At 38.2% G+C, this 24365-nt stretch overlaps 1 protein-coding gene across 4 annotated transcripts; it reads right to left on the bottom strand.

The window, feature by feature from the left end:
- Positions 1–16489: 16489 nt before the first annotated feature.
- LOC126618039 (protein HOTHEAD) lies at positions 16490–21924 on the bottom strand. Of its 4 annotated transcripts, none has more exons than XM_050286113.1 (6): positions 21220–21684; positions 20186–20525; positions 19489–19790; positions 18358–18746; positions 17140–17705; positions 16490–16730 (listed from the first exon to the last, which is right to left on the bottom strand). In XM_050286113.1, exons 1-6 carry the CDS (start codon positions 21299–21301, stop codon positions 16676–16678), a joined length of 1734 nt encoding a protein of 577 aa, XP_050142070.1. In that variant the 5' UTR covers positions 21302–21684; the 3' UTR covers positions 16490–16675. The 4 variants fall into 4 exon arrangements, with proteins under 4 accessions (XP_050142070.1, XP_050142068.1, XP_050142069.1 ...); XM_050286111.1 differs by lacking the exon at positions 16490–16730 and adding an exon at positions 21840–21924 and having other exon boundaries at positions 16933–17705; positions 21220–21484; XM_050286112.1 differs by lacking the exon at positions 16490–16730 and adding an exon at positions 21689–21706 and having other exon boundaries at positions 16933–17705; positions 21220–21484.
- Positions 21925–24365: the final 2441 nt, after the last annotated feature.

Here is a 24365-nt window from a genome sequence, read left to right as displayed (position 1 = left end):
TCCAGGGACGGGATTTCACAACTACTATGGTATTCAGTGGCGTAGCCAGAATTTGTTGGGGGGAGGGGCGAACTTAAAGAGTGCAAGGTTAAAAAAATCGTAACAATCAAATCCTTTTATGGTAATGTTCTCCATAATTTATCAATACAAACAAATTACAATTGTTGCCGAAGACGTTTCATATCATGAAAACTTTGCATATTATGCTCATTATAGTATCGTTCCATTACGTAATTGTATAATGCGAAGAAAAAAAGTCTTAGATTCTTAATCTTAGAGTAGAATATACTATCTGACTAATAACTAATTAAACCAACAATTTCAACTAATCAATATCAATATCATATAATTTATTCAATAAACAAAAATTCAATTAATCAATTAATCTATAATCAAGAATTAAATTTATACCCTAAATAACAATTTCGTTCATCAATAATTATAGAAGTTCTTATCAATAATCAATAATTAATAGTCATGTTGATCAATTATTCTATGATTCTATATAAATTAAACAAAATTTCGTATTAAATAATCAATTAGGGTTAGATATGTTGATGCACAAAACCGGATGTCTTGGAACAACGTAAATCCGACCGTGAATCTGCACAAACGCTCAAGAACACGAAGAACACAAAGAACACAAGGATTTTATCGTGGTTCACCCCAATGTTTGGGCTACGTCCACACTGTAGTTGATTCTGTTTCTCTGTAAGTGTATGGATACAAGTGTTTGGGGGAAGTCCCCCAGAGAAAGAAGAGAAGGGAGAGGAGAGCCTCGGTGGTGTGAGGTCTCTCCTGAATGTAATGAGAGCTTCTCTTAGCCTTCTTAGGCTTGGCTCTTTTGCCTCCTCTAGAATGAGGGGAGGAGTCCCCTTTTATAGAATAAGGGGCTCCTCCTCTTTTACAAAGTATGGGCTTTAGTGTGAGGCCCAAATACAAGGCCCAAGGCCCAAATATACGAGGCCCTAAATATGGTATAAATAGTAGTCCCCCAAGTCTTCAGTCAAGAGAGTCTTTTGGCTGGAGACTTGAAATTCAGTCCATGTGTGGGCCGAAGTAACTAGATGTCGTCTAGAACTAATGCTTGATATGAGGCGGTGCCCAATCTGAAATGATGCTCAACTAGAAGTAGCACATGTTGCGAGGCCGTTCTGCTTGTAGCTTGTGTTGCCTTGGTTGGCTCGGCTTGTGGCGTTTGAAGGTGAGGGAGTCCCTTTTATAGAATAAGGGCTCTCTCCTCAATACATAAGTGATGGGTTAGAGTTGATGCTTGCAGTGAGACAGTTGCTCAGTAGACGGCGATGCTCTCTAATGGTGGTGAGGGAGTCCCTTTTATAGAATAAGGGCTCGCTCCTCAATACATAAATCATGGGTGATCTTTCAATGAAAGTGAGGGAGTCCCTTTTATAGAATAAGGGTTCGCTCCTTAATACATAAATAATGGGCTAGAGTCCCCCAAGTATTTTTCATGAGGCCCAGTTGAGGCCCAATATATGGTACATAATGTAGTCCCCCAAGTCTTCGGTCAATAGAGTCTGTTGGCTGGAGACTTCAAATTGAATCCATGTATGGGCTGAAGTGGCGGTTGTTCGGAGGCGGTATTTGTATACCCTGCACTGAAGCTTTGTAGGTGAAGCTTTGTAGGTGAAGCTTTGCAAGTGAAGCTTTGAAGCTAGAGCTCTGTAAATGAAGCTTTTAAAGCTAGAGCTTTTGTAAATGAAGCTTTTGAAGCTAGAGCTCTGTAAATGAAGTCTTTGAAAGCTAGAGCTTTTGTAAATGAAGCTTTTGAAGCTAGAGCTCTGTAAATGAAGTCTTTGAAGCTAGAGCTCTTGTAAATGAAGCTTTTGAAGCTAGAGCTCTGTAAATGAAGTCTTTGAAAGCTAGAGCTTTGTAAATGAAGTCTTTGAAAGCTAGAGCTTTTGTAAATGAAGCTTTTGAAGCTAGAGCTCTGTAAATGAAGTCTTTGAAGCTAGAGCTCTTGTAAATGAAGCTTTTGAAGCTAGAGCTCTGTAAATGAAGCTTTTGAAGCTAGAGCTCTTGTGAATGAAGCTTTTGAAGCTAGAGCTTTTGTAAATGAAACTTTTGAAGCTGATTGACATGAGTGATGCTCATGAATGTTTATGTTGATTGACATGAGTGATGCTCATGGATGTTGTCATGAGTGATGCTCATGAATGTTAACATGAGTTATGCTCATGAATGTTGACATGAATGATGGTCATGAATGTTTATGCATGATTGTCATGAGTGATGCTCATGAATGTTTATGTATGAATGACATGAGTAGTGCTCATGTATAATTTGGAGTACTAGGCGTACTTTTGATCACCTAGTTGGTGGTAATAGCGGCAGGTTGCCGAATAATTGTGGAGTACTGGGCGTACTTTTAGTCACCTGGTTGGTGCTATTTCAAGCTTATGGGTCTTCGCCTTCCACAACATGTCAGCCCATTTGTTTTGGGCTTTTCCCTTTTTTTTTTTTTTTTTTTTTTTTTTTTTTTTTTTTTTTTTACCCTCTGATGGGTTTATACATATTACCCACTGATGGGGTTTATACATATGTCTCCGAAAGATAATAAATTACATCATTCTGGTAGAATGTTTATTCTTTACTTTTGTTTTTCTCTTTCTTTTCTACTTTTGTAATTATCTCAGTGGGTAGCCATATTTTCTGCTTTGCTCTTTTCCACCGCAAATCTCATGTTGAAAGGGTAGCCATGCTTTCTGCTTTGCTCTTTTACTTTGCTTTGCTTTTGCTTTCACTGTGCTTTCGCTTTCTTGGAGGACCGCGCTTTTTAGGAATAATGGTGCTCGGTGTCTTGTCAATCCAACGTCCCAAGGCACTGACACAAGGGGATGCTGGGACCTTGTAGTGGGATGGCAACAGCTTGGCATCATTAGATGTCTGAATTCCTTTACTTTCCAGCCGTGTGTTTAAAGAAAATCTGCTTTACCTTTACTGCTTTTGCACCACACAAACTCCAATCTTTATCTTTTCTCTGATTTCTCTCTCCTGGTCCTCCTCTATCTCTCTCTTCAATCTCTCTATACGCCGAGAAAGCCGACAACAGTCTATCCGAAAAGATATCAAACGGGACGTTCCCCACGTAAATCTTCCTGGCCGAGACGTCAGCAGCGTTGGGGTTGCTGCTGTTTAAACGACGTCGCTAATCCGGTGGAGGCGAACTGCATGACGCTGACTCTACCGTCGATTTTCTTGCTCGGTTCTTTACGGGACATAGCTCTGACCATCTCCCTTCCTCTTTGATGAACTGGTGACGTGGTGGCCGACATGCTCTTGCTCAGGCAGAGCAGGCAGAGGCAGGTGAAGATCATGGAGCTCAGATCTGATTTTCTACCTCTCTCTCTGCTTCTTAGCTTGTTGGTCGGGATCGGAAATTAGTGGAGACAGTGGGCAAGTTTTCATCGCTGAATAATATTCCACCTGTTTCGACTCCTCGTCCATCTCAGACATCCTCCTCCCAATGATCCTCTTCATGGAGAAGAATGTGTTCTCGGGTTTCACTGGAGTCCCCCATAATGTCGTGCCGCGTGGATTCAGGGAGGCCCACATGAGGGAGTCGAAGCCGAGGCCGAACGCCAGGAAGTTGCAGGGGGCGTGGGACTTGAGGACCTGGAAGGACACGCCGATCTCTTTTCGCGACTGCTGCGTGGTTTGGCGCGACGTGGCGTAGTGGATGATGGCCTGGATCTGGATCGGCGATGGGGTAGAGGACAGAGGTGTCACCTGGCAGAAGCTGGAGATGGCCAGCGCCGCGCCGATCAATGGAACCAGAGTCACGACGAGAAAACCCAGGTCTCTCGGAAAATCTTATTCTCTCTTCTCTGCTGATTGGATGGGTGTGATTGTAACTGACAAATGATGGTAGAGAGAGAGAGAGACAAAGTGTGTTTGTGTATCGAGAAGTGGGGTTTTTGTTTAGCTTCAATGTGTTTTCCAGAGAGAGAGACGAGTGATTTTGAGATCTGGTTTCTGGGTTTTTGCAAATTTTTGCAGATTCACGACGGAGATGAAAAAATGAAAGAGAACCGAGACAGCTTTTCGTATCGATTCCCACAGACGGCGCCAAATGTTGATGCACAAAACCGGATGTCTTGGAACAACGTAAATCCGACCGTGAATCTGCACAAACGCTCAAGAACACGAAGAACACAAAGAACACAAGGATTTTATCGTGGTTCACCCCAATGTTTGGGCTACGTCCACACTGTAGTTGATTCTGTTTCTCTGTAAGTGTATGGATACAAGTGTTTGGGGGAAGTCCCCCAGAGAAAGAAGAGAAGGGAGAGGAGAGCCTCGGTGGTGTGAGGTCTCTCCTGAATGTAATGAGAGCGTCTCTTAGCCTTCTTAGGCTTGGCTCTTTTGCCTCCTCTAGAATGAGGGGATGAGTCCCCTTTTATAGAATAAGGGGCTCCTCCTCTTTTACAAAGTATGGGCTTTAGTGTGAGGCCCAAATACAAGGCCCAAGGCCCAAATATACGAGGCCCTAAATATGGTATAAACAAGATATATAATATAAATTTAGAAATTAAAGATTTCATCTAAAAATTTGGAGAGAAGTGGCCAACCAAACCAAAGGATGGGGCCTGGAAGCTGGGGGTTGGGAGGTGGCTTGAACTTTGGAATCAAGGAAAGCTAACGGGATGTTGCTGGTTGCTGGTTGTTGCTGGGATTTGGAGAGTTGCTCCTCTCTGATTGGTTTGACATTGAAAGTGGGAAGGAACCCCCGGGGGGGGTTTGGGATAGTGAAGGCTACGGGGGACGAGTGGTCTCCCTGGCTTGGTTTTTATAGAAAACAAAAATGAGAACAAACCCAGCAAACACAGATGAATTTCATCACTTCCGATGGGACCAGAGGGGCGGAACCACCGCTCTTGGGCTTGATTTCCGGCGAGGGGAGTGGTGGATGCCACTCCTCGCCCCTATGTAGCTTCGCCACTGATGGTATTTACCTCGACAATAGATATGCAGGGGGTTATCTTATTCGTATTTATCTCTTTTCTAACTTGATTCAAATGATGGCGGGCCTTATCTTGTATCAACATACATATCAAGTCTTCGTCTTGTATTTCTACCCGTTGCAACCTATTTAGTAAATGCCCAATTCTTCTTCTTTCTTTTTTTTTCATTGCAATAGGTACAAAAGTGTGTTTATATATAATTTGTTATAGGCAGATAATGATATCAATAATAGGTAAATAATAGTTTATATCTTAGTCATAAATATATAATTTTTGAGATTGGCTACAATACTTGCATGTAGTTTATACAATCAGTGGTCATATATAATTTATATGAATATATATATTTAACACAATCATCATTTGATCGTTGAGATAATGATTATATTAAATGCATGTAAGTATTGTAGTCAAATCCATAATTTTTCACTTTTATTTCTAACAATTAGTCTCTTCGTCATAGATAGATAAGTGTATCATATGTATGCTTGTAACTTTGACATATATGCATTAGGGTGATTGCATGTCCTTTATAATTACAAAGGAATGATTCAAAATTCAAAATCAAATAAAAAAAAATGCATAAACTAGGGACTTAATTAATTCTTTTAATTTACATTTTGTTTTATGAGATTTATATTTAATTTTACTATAATGGAAGAGATGCAAATTTATGATCTCATTTATTTTTCTCTGTTTACGTGAAGCAGTTCACCTAAATATATATATATATATATATATATATATATATATATATATATATATAAAATTTTATTTTTATTTACACATCTTCCAATGGAGAGCTTTCCAACCAACCAAAAGAAAAAAGGTGTGTTATCCACACATACCATTTTATTTCTCTGTTTACGTGAAGCAGTTCACCTAAATATATATATATATATATATATATATATATAAATTTATGTCTGTTGATCTTCTTCAATTCATCCGATCCGACGGCCAAAAATTAAAAAGGTATGTGAGAAGTAAAATGGGGTGTGTGGATATTACACCCGAAAAAAAAAATATAAAATGCAAGAATTCAGATATAATAAGTCAACTAATTAAACACAATTCAATTCACATACGTTCTGTTTTCAGATCATACCTTTCGTATGTATGGAACACCGTCTTTGTGCCTTCAGATGATCACATTAACTAAGCAGAAGCAGTCGAAGGGCAACTCTCCTTTGGCAGGTTATAGCTCACGAGAGAACAGAAAATCCATGCCCCATGACCATTTATATTTCCTGCCACTGGAGAGAAGCCCTACAACTAATTCGCTCATTGTTTTCGCAATCTACGCGTATATATCATGTCGTCGATCTACTCACCAGTTAAATAAGGTTAACCACCACACTGGTTTCTGACGACCGAGCCGAGGCACTAACTGCTTTATATACAGCTGCATGCTCTTGTAACCTTCAGGCTCAGAAAATGGAATAAGAGCTCACAAAAAATAGCATATGCGATGGATATCCTCCTGTGTGCCTGCTTTCTACGCATTCCCATGCAGTACTGCGCTTCCTTTTATCTGAAAAGCTCTTGTTACTAATGTTTTCTAGCTAGATTCTGTTTCCTCTCTCTCTCTTTCTCTCTCTCTCTCTCTCTCTCTCCATTATTTTCATGTTTTTGGAGATGGAGAGATGGGGAGGGTTGAGGAAGAAAAAAAGGCGAGAGATGCCTTCTTTTTTGTTTGTTAGAGGGCAGAAAAACCGGGTCAGCGAGATATATCCCATGTCATATTCTTTTTTTTCTCCAATCCATGTCATATTCTTTTGGTATACTTGATTTTCTTTTCTGATTTTTATAGGTTTTTATTTTAAAATCTATTGAAAGAAATAATGCCAACCCATTAACGGAAATTTCTTGTTGCAGCAAGAGAATAATTTCTAATAACTTGTATTATCTGATTGATAAAGAAATTTTTTATTGTGTTATCTACATACAATTTGAATGGTTCTTGCCCCTTTTTATCATATGCGATTTGAACATATCAGATACGGCCATAAAATATATTCTATCCGATAAATGCTACTAAATCAGTAACCAAACACGAACTCATTCCCTCAAATTTGGGTGAACCGGGTTATCTAGGTAGGAAGGTTATGTGAGTGAGCTAGGATTAGGGTTTTTTTTTTAATTTATTTTTATGTATTTTATTTATTATTTATTATTGTTAGAAACCAATCAAATGTCACTTATACAATATATATAATTTGCACAGTTTATTTCGAATGAAAAATTCAACAACAGATACAATAAATATCAAAATATAAACACTTAAGTAAATTGCATATAAAATCACAAATCCCTAACTTGTTCTTTGAAGATAGAGGCGTGCAAATGCAATCACCTAAGACAGAAATTCGCCCATACACCCGTGCAGTAGTTCAATGGACGTCTATCTTGCAGGATACAACTATCTAATCCAAGTTCTTGCACTTGAACTTGGATTCTTGGCGAATTGGTTGTGCGTTTCTCTATGTAATATGGAAAAGGAAGCGGAGGAAATTTGATTATTAAGTTTATGATCTTATTGCCATATATATAATGGACTACCTTGAACAAATGTAACTGTTCATTCTTATCAGTTTTAAAACGGACATAACTGTTCAATCAGTTTTATCCTTTCAGAAAAACTGAATCCAAAAAATCAAAACTGTAACTTGTGCTTTTCGTCCATTCGAGCCCAAAAGCCCCAAGGCCCAAGGCCCATCTTTGACATTTAATATTTACACCCAAACCCTCCAAGTGTAAGGCCCAAGGTCCATGGCTTTGGCCCAATTCTTTTCAAACTATAAGTGAGTGAACTCACTTATAAAGGTGACTTGCAATAAAGGTTTGGGCGATGTGGGACTGTAAGTCCCTCACAATCTCAAGTTCCAACAATTATTTATTATTTTTAATGTCGAAAGTAAGATTTTATTAAACCCGAATAGAAACGTTTACATCAAAAGCCAAAGTGTTGAACAACCACTCTAGTTCAAACGAATCTCATATTTGAAATCCTCCCATAAGTAAGACAAAAGACGCCACTAGATTTGTTGTCCAATTACAGACTCGGGGAGCAAAAATAAAATCTATTCACCTCATTTGCATTTGTATACAGTTAATATCAAATAGAAGACCTTCAATCACAATGCTTGGTTGAGTGATTCCGCTGATCATATCCACAAGTTCCTTTGAATCTTATTCCACCTGGACAACATCAAACCCTTTATCCATGCATGGCACCAATCCTGCTCGTATTGCCTTCACCTCCGCCATAAGATTGGATTCATAAAGAATGTTACCCATACCTCCTGCCGCTTAAAAAATTCCAGCAAAATATCGTGCCACCCAACCAGATCCTCCTTGTCCTGTTTCTCTAACCCAAGCTCCATCACAATTAATTTTAATTGTATGAAACGGAGGCCGCTACCAACACGATGACAATACCCTCTCCACCCTAGCTTGCCAATGCCCCACCACCAATCGTGCACCTTGTTCCCCTTGGCTATCTTCTGACTCCCTCCATTGTTGTTGTAACATCCTAACAGCTTCAATTGGTTGAACAATATTCTTCTTAAAAACCAAACAATTCCTGCATTTCCAAAGTCTCCATAATCCACACACCACCCATCTCATTATTTTCCCATTTTCTTCAACGGTCTCATACCGATTGGATAACCACTTCCATTTTTTCAAAAAATCATCTCCTTGAACCAAAGTAGAGTCTAGTTGGATTGGACTCCCAAACCAAAACACTCAAGGGTATGGGAAATGGAAAAATAAATGCTCTTGTGTTTTCACCGCATCCTCACAATTTGGGCATGTAGTATCGAGTCGAATTCTCCGACGGTTAAAATCATCTCCCTGAACCAATGTAGAGCTAGAATTAGGTTACGTTTTAGGATTTGCAAAATCAACCATCTTTTTAGAAGTTTGAAAACTAGTCCATTTTGAAAGGATATTGAAAATGCAATATGCGGTAACACAAAGTCTGGGTAGGGGTGAATAGGCTTAATCCAATTTTCACAAAATTTAATTCTTGATCACGTTGATTGAGCATGCAGCAGAATAGGTTATGAACAATATGTGCAATGAGTGTAACAACCCGTCCCCAATTACTACGGTTTTTATAATTTTATAGCGTGAATTTACGAAAATGACCTTCGAGGAAAAAACATTGACTTTTGTTGACCACCTTGTCGTGTTACGTAAGATTCATTTTCTTGGCGTATCTTTGTAGCACTTGTCACTACGAGCATGTAGGCGCAAGCAGAATTAGATTTGGAGTTACAATGAACTTTTTACGAAATTTTGAAGTCGATGGGTAAAATGGTTAATTCACTATTCTAGATTTTGGGGTGGGATATTTGTATTATTTTATTATTATTTTCTGGTGACTCATGGGGCCCACACCCCACTTTGTCCCTGTGTCCTTCCCTCCCTCAAGCTCTCAGACATTCTCGAACTCTCCCTCACCTCTATTCTCTGCAACCTTCTCTATCTCACCATTCTTTCATTCTCTCTAAGCCCCACCCTTTGCAGCTCCAACGATCACCATGCCACCACCTTCACTAACCTTCCCCATCGATTGAAGTTAGACTCATGAACCTCGAGCTCAGAACGGTTTCCCTCTCTTTTCACAGTGACACTGCCACTATTCAAAGGATTTCCTAATGAATTCCTTGTAGTCCTGACCTTGGTAAGCCTTAGAACTCCTCAAATTCTATTTTAACGATGATCTGGAATCATTTATAACCTTGCTGGAGGAAAGTTATTGCAGATGGGTGATTTCTCTAGTTTTTGCTAGAAATCCGACAACCTTCGAGCTATTTTCCACCCAACTCCAGCCACAGCGAGGGACCACGAAGGTATAATCTCACTCTTTACCTCCCTACCTTTATTTTGGCTTTCGAATTGTTGAAAATTATTGAGATTTGACCCTAAATTGGAGCCGGGGAAGTTTCTCGGCCAAAATCCCAGAATTCCGGTGACCCGCGAGCCCAATCAGGTCAACCCGACCCACAACCCAACTAACTCGGCCTAAACCCAATATGATATCCGGCCCAAATCCATGACCCAAAACCACTAAACCTAACCCTAACCCTAACCCTCACCCAAGCCCAACTCAATACCCCAGGCCCAAACCCAATCCAATAACCTGGCCCATTAACACTACCTAGACCTAACCTAGCAACCTAAGCCCATATCCGAATCAGATCCGACCTGACCCGAACATGAAACCCAGATCTCATGGTCGGCGCTTGTGGGGGTTGTCGATGTTCTACCACCGTCTACGACGGCGACCATGGCAGTGCCAACAACTTTTTTGACGACCCAACTTGGCAAATGGCCTCCCGGGTCGTCGTCCTGTGGCGGCGCATAGGGGAACCCGATGTCCCTCCTTAGGTTTTTCGACGTGCCGAATCAGAATCCGCCGTCCGTTTTCTCAAATTCTAACGTTTTAGTAGAGTTTCATTAAATGTTCAAGCAGTTCCCAGACAATGGAATATCTGTGAATGGACCCTTTCTTAAATTGGATATTTTACAACTATCAGTCTAGCATGCATTTCCTATTTCAAGATTTGAACACGTTTTATATTATGCTTTATGGATTTCCATATTTATGATTACGGAGAATTTATGATTTATTTAGATTGCTTTTATGAAATATTTATGATTATTGAATTTACATTTTTATGAGGTTATGAACTATTGGTTTTATACGTATGAAATTTGGTGGATTTTACGAATATGGATTTGCATGAATTTATTCGACGAGGTTTTGAGCTTTTAAACTCTGATGTTTTGGCATGAGTTTTTGAGATATATTTTCGGTAAATATCTAGTGGGTTATCATACAACGCATCCACACAACATGGGTACGTACGTTTATGGCCATAGGATACAGTTGAGGATATTTATGTTATACCCCCCAACTTCACTGGCGAAACCAGTGTCGGACAGCTTCACTAGCCATGGCTAGTATTGGTGTGTGATGTATATATTTTCTTCTCTGGCGTAACACAAAGTCGTACAACTTCACATTCGGGTAATGGGGCCTGCCATATTTCTTCACTGGCGTAACTCAGTGTCGTACAACTTCACCTTTGGGTGATGGATAGGCATTGCTTCGGGCAACTATGATATCCATAGAGAGTACAATATGGATGAGATTTATGGATTTGCCTTCGGGCGACGACATCACCATTATTAAGCTCTGTTTTACGCGTACTTGTTTTATGAACGATTTCATGGCATGCTAGAGTTTTCAGAAAACTTACTATATGTAGTATTTTATATGTTTTCAAAACAGGGGGTTAATATGTTCAGAAAGAAATTGGGCTTCTATATGTAGTATTATATATAAACTTTTGTCCACTCACTCTTTTGTTTTGCACCCCCTTCAGGAGTTAGAATCGAGGCATTCGATCCTGGCGTCAGGGCATTTTCGGATAGGTATCATCGAGTTTTCCCAATGTAGAACCCACTCCGTTATTCATACATTTTTATTGTAATTCTTTCACATTATTTTTATTAGTTGTATGCTCTAAACATGTTTCCGTGTTGATACATTCCTTTCTAATTACCTATTTTTCTTTGTATGCATGATTAAAAATGGCTTCGTCACCCTCGGGTGTTGGCCAGCACATACCTATCCTGGTATTAGGGATATTGGGATCGGGGCATGTCAATGAGCGAATGCAAATAACAATCAGACTGCAAGATTCAAAGCAAATATCAATCCTGTTGTGTAGATAAATAAATTGCATAAAAATAAATCACAAAACACAAGGATTTGATGAGGTAAAACTCCATGCAGAAACATCCTCAGGCACACAACCAATTAATCAAATCCAATATGAGAAAAGTAACTTTACAAGACTCACCCAATAAACTTACGCAAGCACCATAACGCAATCTTAGGCTAGCAAACAAGGACACCCTCGAAGACACCTAATGAATTATGTGATATCTTGGCTTGAATTTTAGTGGTATATTTCGTTATTGAAGTATTTTAGAAATTTGATTGAAGTTAGTTAAATTCTCCGGTATTGAGAAAAAGTGAAATTAGAGGTATTTTGGTCATTTCGAATTTTATTTAACTGTTTTGGTCAACTCTTGAGTTAGTTAGATAGAGCTCAATCACACGAATGCGTAGAAGAAAACGTTGGCGAAACATAACTTTAAAGGAAAATTACGAGCCACTAAAGTTAGGGTCACTTTTTTTCATTCGACACCTCATATTTATGGAAGGTCCCAGAAAGTTGGAGCAGCATTTCCTCATTTAGAAACCTAGCCTAGGGGTTGACCCGTTTACCCTTATCAACCCACGATCTAACCAGTTACTAGGTGAGTTTTTCGACACTGTTTCCTACAATTTTTTGCGGTAACGATCTTTGTCACCACCTGGAAACGAATTCTATCCTCACCACGACCACTTTCCACCCAAAGTTATCCTCGTTTAACCATAACAGAAGGTGGTTTGAAGCTTGCCATTTTGATTCAACTTCCTCACCAACAATCTTCCATTTTCGACCACCCAACGTCGCACACCACCACTAGTACACTTAACTCAATTTGGGCAACAAAACCTTATTTTTGGATTGGGTGTTAGGGTAGCGACGACTTCATAAGTTTTTCTGCCACTTAGACCTTTTACGGCAAATTTCACTATTTTTCGTCCATATCTTGACTCTGGTGGAGGTAAAACATCTCATCCTTATGCTGAGATTTATGTTTTGGTATATTTTGGAGTTGGCTTGATTCTGGCAATATATGTGCTGCCATGTGCGATGATGCATTACTCGATGACCTAGCTTGTTTTCGTTAGCGAAATTTTATGCCCTGATTTCATTTTCATTGTTCGTTTGGCAAGATTTCATCATTTGAGCATAGTTTCATAATTGATCGTGCACTTGACTTTTGTGATTAGCGCAGATTCGATCGTTGGATTGACATGAAACTGCTTAAGCATGCTAGTAGAATGATTAGAGATCTGTTAAGACTTAGTGGGTCTATGACGTTCCATCTCGGATGATATGCACCTCAATTTTCCTAGAATTATGTATTATTTGTCTATGGAGTTCTAAGACGAGACTAGTGTTTGTTTATAGGCGTTAATCGTATTTGAGCACTTCGATCATGTATTAGGGGTGCTATAGCGCAGACTCTAGGTGAGTGACTTTAATATTATATGATATGTTACTGCCACTTAGGCCCCCCTAGGCACTAGGCAGCTGGCCACCAGCCCGATTAATCCCCTACGTAGGCACCCACCTAGGTTGCAACTCTCACTTAGACAGAAAATAGATAACTTTCATTTTGCATTTTATTTTTCCAATAAATTAGAAGAGACTTGTTGAATACTTGGATGAACACTCATTATATGTTTGTTCCTCATGTTTTCAATATGTTCTAATACTTTATATAGGTCATTATATTTTGAAACTTATGTATCCCAATACAATTATGTTCTTTAAGTATAAGTAGGCATTTATATATATGTCATATAATAAATTCAGTTGAAACTAAAAAAATCGCCTAGGCTCCCCTCCTTGCTGCCCGACTAGTGCCTAGCACTTTTTAGAACCTTGGTTATTACAATGGAAACTCTCTTGTTATATACTATGTGGATATAACATAGATTTACAAATGATTTTATAGAAAATGTGTGCTACTGTATACTTATGCTATGTTTCAAATAATTATGAAATGCGAGCGCTTATAGAGGATCGCTAACCCAGACCTATGGGGTGATATGGTGTTGAGTTTGCACCATATGTGTGTGGTACGTGGATGGTCCTTCTTGGCTAATCCGCATTAGGGGACTATATTATATAAGGGTTGTGCTTGGTTAATGCACATTGGGCAACCCAAGGATTGTGTTTGATTAATCCGCTATGTGTGATCCTTATTACTTATGTATGGTCATTTGTACTTTAGAAGTGATAATGCTTGGTTAATCTTCAATGGGTGATCACTATTTACCATTGCACTCATGAGTGTTCTGCTTGGTTGGTCCATATTAGGGGACCACTTCCACTTTTGATTTGGTTACCTATTGTAGGCTTTGGCAAAACTGTGTCTCTCTATAACCCTAGAATGGTTTTACACATATGAAAAAAGAGACTAAAGACATATGTGGCTCAATCTAAAAAGAGACGATTGAAAACAATTTACATGATAGTGTATCTAAAGTGAACGGATTTAGATGTGAGTCATTCCTACTTGATACAAAAAGAGATGCAATGATGAAAGAGATACCGATCTCATTCCTACACGTGAATGTACTTATGATGGTGTGTCATTCTTACGTGATGAATAATTATTATCTCGAAAGACGTTTGGTGAAATACGGAATTGAAGAATCATTCATATACGTATGTAATGAGGCGTACGGTGATTAAATTATAAAGTAAGTGGCGATTGGATCTTTGTGATTGTTCAAAAAATGATGAAAGGTGAGTGGTGAGTCACAATGCGAAGAAGAATGATGGAATGATAATGAATCAATGATAATGATCAAAGTGATAGAGTGATCAATTATTCAGAGAAAAGTCCTATGTGAGCGCAATCAGTACTTTTATATTCTGATAATTTGATTTTACTTTCAAATGTTTCTTATTATTGTCACTCATACAAGCTTCACAGTTTATCCGAGTTTTTCTTTGCTTGGTGCACCATTTCCACAACCTAGGGTTGTTTAGTGAAGTAATAGGTAGTAGTTAGAGAAGAGGATTTTAAGTTGTGTGACTGGTGTGAACAATGGTCATGAGAGTAGGGATGATTACCTTTTATTGTAAAATATTTCGCTGAGTTTTGATGTATATTGTATGTATGATTAAGTCTCAATGATTCTATGTAATATATTTTGTACAAATAATGTTTTATTGTCACGTGTCAATTTTGGGTGTATCTCCAGATTGGGGTGTGACAATTTACACTAATGTGTCATCTTTCACCATAACGGAAATCTCGCTTCACGATTCTTCTCCACATGATCTTCCACACACAATCTATATATATGGAATTGTGACGAAACACTAGAAAGATCTCAAACAAGGACCATATCTTCTACGACATGATATGTGAGTTTCTCAATATTTCCCATCTTGTATGTTTGTTTATTTGTGTGTATCTTCTACGGCAATACAAGTCAACATATCTATAATGAATCTTTACAAAACCCTATCACATAATGTCAAGTCTAATGGGCTTTATTTTGAAAGCCTTAAGAGCAGTTCCACTGGGGACTCTTTAGGCCGGCACCCAGCCAATCCACTCCAGCCCAGCAGATAGGCTATCACCCAGCCCAAGCTAGTTTCCAGGCCAGTCCAGAATCGACAAAGCCATGGCCCGACTTACATGACATCAACCACCTTTTTTTATTTATTTATTTTTTTTTTTTTTTTGCGCCAAAAAGGGAGTTGTTGTGGAGGCTGAGGAGCAAAGCTGGTCGAGGTGGGAGAGGGTGTCGGGAGGGAAGGAGCCACGGAGGGAGAAGGACGGGAGCTGGTTATGTGATTGTGTTTCTAATGAAAGGGCCATTTGAAAACCGAATCGAAAGCATTTGGGAAAGCATGCATGATGTACAAGCATATCCCATAATTAAGGGATGAATGAACGACTGAAAAATTGCCAAAACCTATGCCAATTGAAACTGATAACATATACTGATTAATGCCAATTTAGAATCCCTAATCCCATTTCGAATTCAAAATCACAATCCTTAACTTTACCTTTGATTTTGAATTCGAAATCCCAACCCCCTAATCCCAATTCAAATAGGAAGGTGCAGTTTCTTACCTTGACCTTGAGGTAAAAGCATGTGCAATGCAGATGCAACAGTCGGACAAGGGAGAAAGAGATTGAGAGACTGAGCCGAGTGAGAGAGAGAGAGAGAGAGAAAGAAACGGAGAAAGAGAAACAGAGAGAGAAACCGAGTTAGAAAATAAACGTCAAATTATTATTTTATAATAAAAATTAATAATATTTTAATAAAATTAACTAGGCTATTTAGTTTTAAGGGTGGAGATGCATTTGGCCTATTACTGCTCATTGGTGTTTATCACTGTTCACTGAGTGGATTAAATGGGTTGGGTGCTGGCGTATTTTTTTAAGAGTGGAACTGCTCTAAATGAAATAAACAAAGACCAACCACTTATGTTAACCCACGACTAAAATCTACGTCGTAAAAGGAAATCTAATATTGATTAACTTAATTCAAGTAAGACTCAAAATGACACTTCAAACATACACACGCAGAAAAAAAAATACATTTGTATGCATCTAAACTACTTAAGAGTATATGTAGGTCTCTAAGTCTTACCATCCTAAACTTGAGATTGTGACTTAGTTACCGTAGAACAATGATCATCAGTTGGGTTTGATCTTCGATAGCTTGAGTAGAACCAATCCTAACATCTAAGACTCATCGTACACAAAAATTTAGGCTAGAAAGCTGCCAATTATGATCGATATGCACTAATAGATATTATCCTACAATACCCTTTTTGAAAAAAGAGAATCATTCTAATAGTATTATTTTGGGGAGGAAATGTTTCATTGTATGTTTAAAGAAATATATAACCTAATACATACTCCTCTCATCCATCTCTGCAATCATTTTAGCAGGGTAGTTATACATAGTAGAAGATCAAATCTTTGCACTCATACAATCAGACATAATAAATTACTTAATTTGATACATCACTAGCAAGCCTCTCATCCAATATTGTTTTTCCCATGTACCTGCACCATCACAAATCATAACAGACCATTAAACATCAACGTGACATATCCATGACATATAACTAATATTAAATTTTGAGTAACCTAATTACGAGTCAACTATGGATTAATTAAAAGGAAAAATAACGAAAATGACTTGAAAACTTTGAGTTTTAATGATAAGGACAAAATAAAGAGTAAAGTGAATAGTACCAGGTTTGACTTTTTAGTGTAAAAATGTGGTTTTTCATTAAAATGAACAGTACCGTGGGCTTTTCGTTAAAACTCCCTTAATTAAAACTGTCCAAAGCCTGTATCGCAGTTAATAAGAGCATTCATCCCTTACACTTGAGGTCCATAATTTAATTTCCCATTCCCTAATGTATAACTTGCATCAGAATGACGTATTAACTTAACATTACATACGTACCTTCCAAGCATCATAACAGTGGCTTGAGGATTGGTTCCGGGGGAATAATTAAACGTCGAACCGTCAATAACTCGAAGAGCATCGACACCAAGAACCTTGTAATCATGGTCAACAACCCTACCAACTTGGCATCCTCCATGGTAATGCCATATGGTCATGACAGTGTCCTTGCAAAACTGATCCAAAGACCTTGACGCATTGGCATGTTTAGGCAACAAATTTACAGGGCTACTTGCAGTAGCGTTCAGCAGAGCTGCTATTGACATACCCTCGTATCTGAACTTAGAGAAGGCCTTTGATTCTATTATTTTCTCAATGGTTTCAATGCCTTGGACACATCTCTCCAAGTCTTGGGGCTCTTTGAAGTAGTTGAATGTGACCGCCGGGTTGTCGTTCGGGTTTCGGGTCCGGAGCTCCATGTGGCCTGTGGAAATTGGACCCATGACTTTCTCAAGAATGAACCCTCCTTTGAAGGCTGCGTCTTCAAGACTGTCCATGTATCTTACAGCTTCGGCTAGGGCTTCTGGGGTCCTTTGCTTTGGTGGCACTGTGGAGAGCTGACCAATCTGCAAAATATGAACAAAATTAATCCACAATTACAAGTATAAATTTTATTATTAGTTGTACTATCACTAAGCTTAAACATGAGGGTTTAATCCCAAATTGGATATTTAAACCCTAAAACGAAGCTCTAAACGACCATCATATACCCTAGATAACTAAACAAAACATGTCTATAAATGAGATCAAAGTTGTAGATAATTTCTGTTGAAACGATAATCAAGTCATAGAAAAACTAAAAACAAGAGAGCCGACCATGGTTGACTAGCGTCTAGATGAGGGACTCCCCATCTCACAGTCGACTCAACAACAGATCAAACTTTTATCTACGAAATATGAATTCATAACTTCCTCTAATAGAATAGAGACTAAAATGAACTATAACGATGGAACAAACTACATATCTTTTAGTCATTTTAGTAATTTGATGTCTTTTTAGGAGTAAATTAAGTTGCAAGTGGCCCTTTACCACAATGGTAAAAATGTGTTGAGCCCTTGCATAACGAAGTGGGTTCAAACCATATCGGTGGCTAATCTAATAAAACCTATCGTTTGACAAAAAAAAAAAAAGGGGAGTAAAGTTTGAATTAAATATAATTGGGTGTGGTGATCAAATTCTTTTTTAGAACCATTTATTGGCCTCAATTAAAGGGATACCTTGGGAGAGAACATTCCAAAGTCTTTGGTAGTAGAACCGCCAGCAAAGTTTTCACCACTGGCAGCTTCAATGTAGCTTCCAAAGTGGGTGATCCCTACCACCTGAATCAGTGAGACCTCCACAGGGATTGGGGAGGGCACAAAAATTGCATTCATGGGGTTGTCAGACATGCCTTGCCCAACCATGGGCTGGTCCACCACCACTGTGATGTTGTGGGCCTTAAGTTGTTCTGCTGGGCCCACTCCACTCAGCATCAGAAGCTGTGGGCTTCCGAGCGCACCAGATGATATAATGATCTCGTTTTTGGACCCGTTTTTTAGATAGGCTCTGTGCTTGGTCCCTGAGGAGTCTCTGAACGTCACCCCATGGGCCAGTGGCCTTGATTTTCCTGTTTAAATATCACAGGACAAAAAATATATTAAAATGATCATAGGGTCTTTTGGAAATAATCCTTTTATATTAGATAATTTTAACGAAAAGCACCCGGTACTGTTTACTTTAACGAAAAACCACATTTTTACACTAAAAAGTCAATCCTGGTACTATTCACTTTACCCTTTATTTTGTCCTTATCATTAAAACTCAAAGTTTTCAAGCCCTTTTCATTAGTTTTTCTTTTATATTAATTAAAACTATATATAAAAAAAATGTTCTAGAGCCATATCAATGTCATGTCGTAATCATAATTAAGTTGATATGTAAGCTAAGGTGGAAGAAAATTTTGGATGCAATTACGGATATATCTCTTTATTTATATCTCTCTATCATATGATAAGAGAGATACGAAGAAATAATATATTCGTTGGATGATAAAATTCCTGAAATTAGAAACATGGAATTAGGTCACATCGTAATCTATGTGTGAATACATCAATCATTTCTTTTCAACAAAAAAACTTTTTTTTTATCACGTTAATTTATATTTTAATACGTGAACATGCAAAAACTTAATTTTTATGTAATTTTTTAACGAATCGTGTCTACAAAGTATATATAACTTTACTTTATAAACAAAGAGGGAAACTCATAATTACTTGTAAAGAGCCACCATCACCATCAATCTCATAAGGGTTAGAATATGATTTGTTCATGAATAAAAGATGAGTTTAGAAGATTCGAACATCACAAACCTTTGGTTCTAAACAAGATCTTATGCACAGCAGCATGCAAGAGCACAGTAAGTCCAGTGGGGTTAGCGTACTCTAATAAATCAGCAGCAGTGTGTCTATGTCCCTCCAGATCAAAAATGGTTCCTCCAACCTTCGTCCCGTAGATATGGTCATAAGTGAAGCCATTGTAAGGCATCACCCCAGCTTCCATCAAACCATTGCGCACCGCGGATTGCCATGCCTGAATTGGCGGCCGAAACGCCACAAGGTGCTCTACCCATTGGTATGATTCGTTAACTAATCTCCCGTCCCATCCAGCTTCCCTAATTGCAGAAGCATAATTCTTAATCATACTTTTACTCATTAGTGATTATATATGTTGAATGAACATAACTACGTATAAGTCACGTGATGATATATCATGTCAATGTTGAAAATTCGTGTCATAATACTAACAAGGAAATTGAACCTTTGACATGTCCTAATCCTAATTCATTATTCTACCATTCTTCGTCACTTGAACTAACCAATTCTTTTTTTATCACAAAATATATTGTGTTCAATTAGTTTACTTTTTACTGCAAATAAGAAGCTTGTATATAAATCCTCATATATATTTTTTTTAAACAAGGTATAGATTGATATTCAACAATTAACAATGTGTGACAACAAGTAAACATTAATTACACCTATGTAGATATTATAAACAAATATATACCTAATGTAGTCAGGGGGAGCGCGAGTGTAAAAACCGGCATTGAGACAGCTCCCGCCACCTAGCACACGGGCGCGGGCGTTAATGACACCATCCTCAGAGATGAAGCGCTGGGAAGGGGAGGCAGGGGAGAGATCAGAGAGTGCACTGCCAAAGGTAGACAAATTTGTAATGTTGGGGTTGCCATAGGGAGAGCCGCCGCGTTCAAGTAGCAAAACGCTGTAATTTTGGGAAAGACTGGCGGCCAAGGGGCAGCCAGCAGTGCCACCACCCACTATAATGTAGTCATAGTATGATATGTCTGGAGCTGTTGTTGCGTTATGCATGAAGGTGAAGTTTGGGGCTGTAAATTAGAGAAGAATAAAAGTATATAGATTACACATCTTATGTAAATTAATGGAAATAGGGCTAACTTTGTCATTAGATTAGTGGAGCTTTATACGTGTCACATAATACACATATATCAAACTATACTTTTCTAAGCAAATAAATGCAGGCAACATTTTTAGGTTTATGCCTTTATTTCTTCTCAATGTATGCATGGTAGATGGATCAGGTCCCCACTCATTCACTACAAAGTGTAAAAGACACTAATAATATAAAGGTCAGTATAATATATAGTTGGAAGTTGGTACATCTTGGGCTAATGAAACTAAAAATTAATTTAGCTTATGCTGCCTTTGGATTGCTGCTATAGGTGGCTCATGATCTTATAATTTTTCAGATTCACAGTACAATATGACGTTTTAAACTACTTCAATTTTTTGCGGGAGGTAGATTCATACTCAAGTACAAAGAGGTGGACACACTGTTGTAATCAACTAACCTCTAACTTATATCTACCACAAGTTTGCATAAATGATATTATGCAAGCAGTAGCCGAATGAGTCTTATGGATCTTTCTTATCACAGTCATCACAAACGCAGATATATCTCACTGCTCTCATTTCATGCAAACAAATTTCTTAATTAATTTCAACATATTCACAAAACGCAAAAAAGAAAAGGAAGAAGGAAGCGAGAAGATCAAGTGTTACCTCTTTCAGCGCCAGAAAAACCATGAAAGAAGAGAATTACAACAACTGCAGCAACAAACAATCTCCACCACCCAAAACCCATTTTTTATAATATCAAGATATATATATCCCACGTACTTTCAAACAAGTACACAGAGGTTTTGTGTGTAGATGTTATGGCCGGCTTAATTGCTTTGCAAACCCTAATTCCTTCCTTCCTTTACAAACCCTAGTGCCTGCCTTCCTTATATAAGTTTCAAGGCAACGATATCAGCGGCTGGAAGTACTGGAAACAAAGCTCACAAAGCCAGTCATGTGTACAGAAAATGAAGCACTGGACCAAAAAAGATTCAAGAAATGCATAAGATGTGATCAAATATATAGAAGCTAGCAAGCTGGCAAGCAAGCAATTAGCTCGGCTAATTTATAGACCAAAAAAGAATGCATGCATGAACTATATAAAAATTGCTAAATATTTGGTTTTTTGGACCTCTTTTATTTCAGCAACTGTCGGTCTTAATCTGCTAGATGTAGTGTCCTAGCAAGCTGGCAAGCAAGCAATTAGCTCGGCTAATTTATAGACCAAAAAAGAATGCATGCATGAACTATATAAAAATTGCTAAATATTTGGTTTTTTGGACCTCTTTTATTTCAGCAACTGTCGGTCTTAATCTGCTAGATGTAGTGTGTGTGTGTTTGAACACAGAGAGAGAGAGAGAGAGAGAGAGGGAGAGAGAGAAGGGAGAGAGAGAAGGGAGGGAGGAGAGCAGTTGGAGAAGGGCAGTTGGGGTTTGTTAAACTCTGGGGCCTTTAGATAGGTATACTGGTGGATAATCACTATCAACTTAATTGTTGGTCATGTGATGTGAGAGTAATTAAGTTAGACCATTCTCCGTAAAAAGTTAAAACTTCGTAAAAAAAAGACTATTTTTATCTTCTTATTCAGTGACTATTTAAACTTGAGACCACTCAGCAAGTAGTTGCAGCTCAAAACCATATACTTCTGCACCCAAATCATATGTTCATTTCCTCCTCCTCCAATATCACGTGTATCTTAATTGACATAGATAAATATTCTTAGACAAAGAACTAATTAGTTAAAAAGCAAAACCACCCTCTCTCTCTCTCCCTCTGTATATACATGTTACGGCAGTGTCAAAAGTTATTTTGTGTTTGTATATGGGAGCGCTATGAAATAACGTTATAATTTATATTTTTAAAATAAAACGTTTGTGCTACTTAATATTACGGTCCAGTGGTATTTATTTTCACTTGTAAGTGAGAGGTTTTAGATTCGATTCTCGTAAAAAACGAATTTGAACTATATTATTGATAGCCCATTATAAGGCTAAGTCACTCCTCTTAGTGTAGATAATATCGTTAAGATGTTTTGTAACTTTATGGGCTAAGCATATAATGTTTAATTTTCACTCAAACTTTTATACATACTTTCCATATAGACACGAGAGCGTTTTGTGATGTTTGTCAAAAAAATCGTGGCTCAATAGCTGCCAATCGTGGGAGTTTTAAAGAAGTTGAACTACTTCAGCACAAGTAGTTGCATCTCAATGTCTCATTTAAAAGTTCCCCACAATTGTACACTAGTGTGGTAATATATGTGTTCAACCAAATATCATTCATTACCTTCATTCCACGGTTCTTGATTAGAATTGTTAAGGAATCCAGACTTTGCTTTGGTGCATAGTTTGTTTAAAGAATTGTTGTAGCCAGCGCTACATCTAGCAAGGTGTTGCGTTTTATCGTGTTTATGTTGTGTTATATTTGTGTCGTGTGAAACTATATATCCTAACCTCAAACACAACCTACTAACGTACTATATCCAACATATAAACCAAAATTCATTAACAATTTCAATGTTGTTGTAAACATTCCTAGTTTAAGTGTGATTACGTAAATCCTAGATTAGATTTGATTCTAGTTATCCTTTTGTATTACAACTTGTATTACTTGGGGAAGAAGGAATATCTTCTCTCCTTTTACTACTATAAATAAAGGCACAGTGTAGAAGGGATAACAACACACATTCCCCTACAATTCTACAAACACATCTCTCTCAATCTCTCTCATTTTGTCGCCGGCCCCTCTTTAACCTTGTTAGATAAAATAGACTACAACATGTTATCAGCACGCTCTTACCGTTGCGCTTAGGAATCTGACATTGAAATTTTTTTTGCATCAAACCAGCTCATCCATATCATCACACAATCAGGTTCTTTCAAAACAATGGTTTTTATCTCGATATTTTTGTAGCCCTAATAGCATGAACATTCACCATGATGCATAACCCAACTTTACGTTTTACGAATTTTAGATTCTACATAAATTGTGTATGCCTCATAATCATAATTGTTGAATTATGTGAATTTGATATTGGTCATGAATTGCATCAAATTATTGAATTGCATATGCATCCAATTGAATTATATATAAATTGAATTAAAATATTACTAATTTGAATATGCATATAATTAAATTGAATTGAAAAAAATTGAAAAAAAAATGGGTAAACCTAGGGTTCTTCGAACCCGTGCACTTGCACCATGCAAGCTGCAAGCAACCAGGCCAGCAGCCTGCAATGGCCCAGCTTAAACATTGAATCCCAGCCGCAAGCTTGAACTAGAACAGTGCGTTTGAAGCACCTTGTCTCGACCCACGGCCTAAAGCCCAGGTCATCCCCGTCGACTTTTCCAACGAAACACGACCGGCATTCGTGCAAATTGGACAAAACCCATCGTTTTCACCAATGATTTCTAGAAATTCCAGAAGAATTTCATGGGTTTTTCGTTTGAATTCAATTGATTTCATTCGGTTCTCTCTCTTTCGACGTTGAGATCTTTTCTCCGTCGATAAACACCTGTTTCTTCGACGAACCATGGCTTGCCTGACCTTGAAACACCGCCCGACTCAGCGCTGTTGACTAAAACCCCGACATTCTTCTCCGATGCGCACACCCAGCATGGCTAGGATGTATGACTGCAGCCCTTTGGGCCCCTTCTCGGCCTAACCCTCAAACCTCAATCAGTTTTGGGCCTGCATTTTGCAGCCCATAACATTTCTTTTGGCCCAAATTTTCCCCGGCCTACAAAGAAAAAAAAAATGAAAACAAAACAAATATGTTTTGGGCTTGCCTGAAACGGCCCGTATGA

This window comes from Malus sylvestris, chromosome 4 (assembly GCF_916048215.2).
Source record: "Malus sylvestris chromosome 4, drMalSylv7.2, whole genome shotgun sequence".
In the NCBI taxonomy this organism is placed as follows: domain Eukaryota; kingdom Viridiplantae; phylum Streptophyta; class Magnoliopsida; order Rosales; family Rosaceae; genus Malus; species Malus sylvestris.
Note: the sequence above shows the minus strand (reverse complement) of the source record. Positions and strands in the feature narration are given on the sequence as shown.

What these genes read in the sequence shown, in the direction of transcription:
- LOC126618039 (XM_050286111.1), bottom strand. Translation starts at nt 21,301, where the DNA reads ATGGGTTTTGGGTGGTGGAGATTGTTTGTTGCTGCAGTTGTTGTAATT. An exon ending in GCTCCCCCTGACTACATTAG is followed by an intron (nt 19,791 to 20,185) that starts GTATATATTTGT and finishes TTCTGCAATTAG; the next exon opens with GGAAGCTGGATGGGACGGGA. An exon ending in GATCTTGTTTAGAACCAAAG is followed by an intron (nt 18,747 to 19,488) that starts GTTTGTGATGTT and finishes ATATTTAAACAG; the next exon opens with GAAAATCAAGGCCACTGGCC.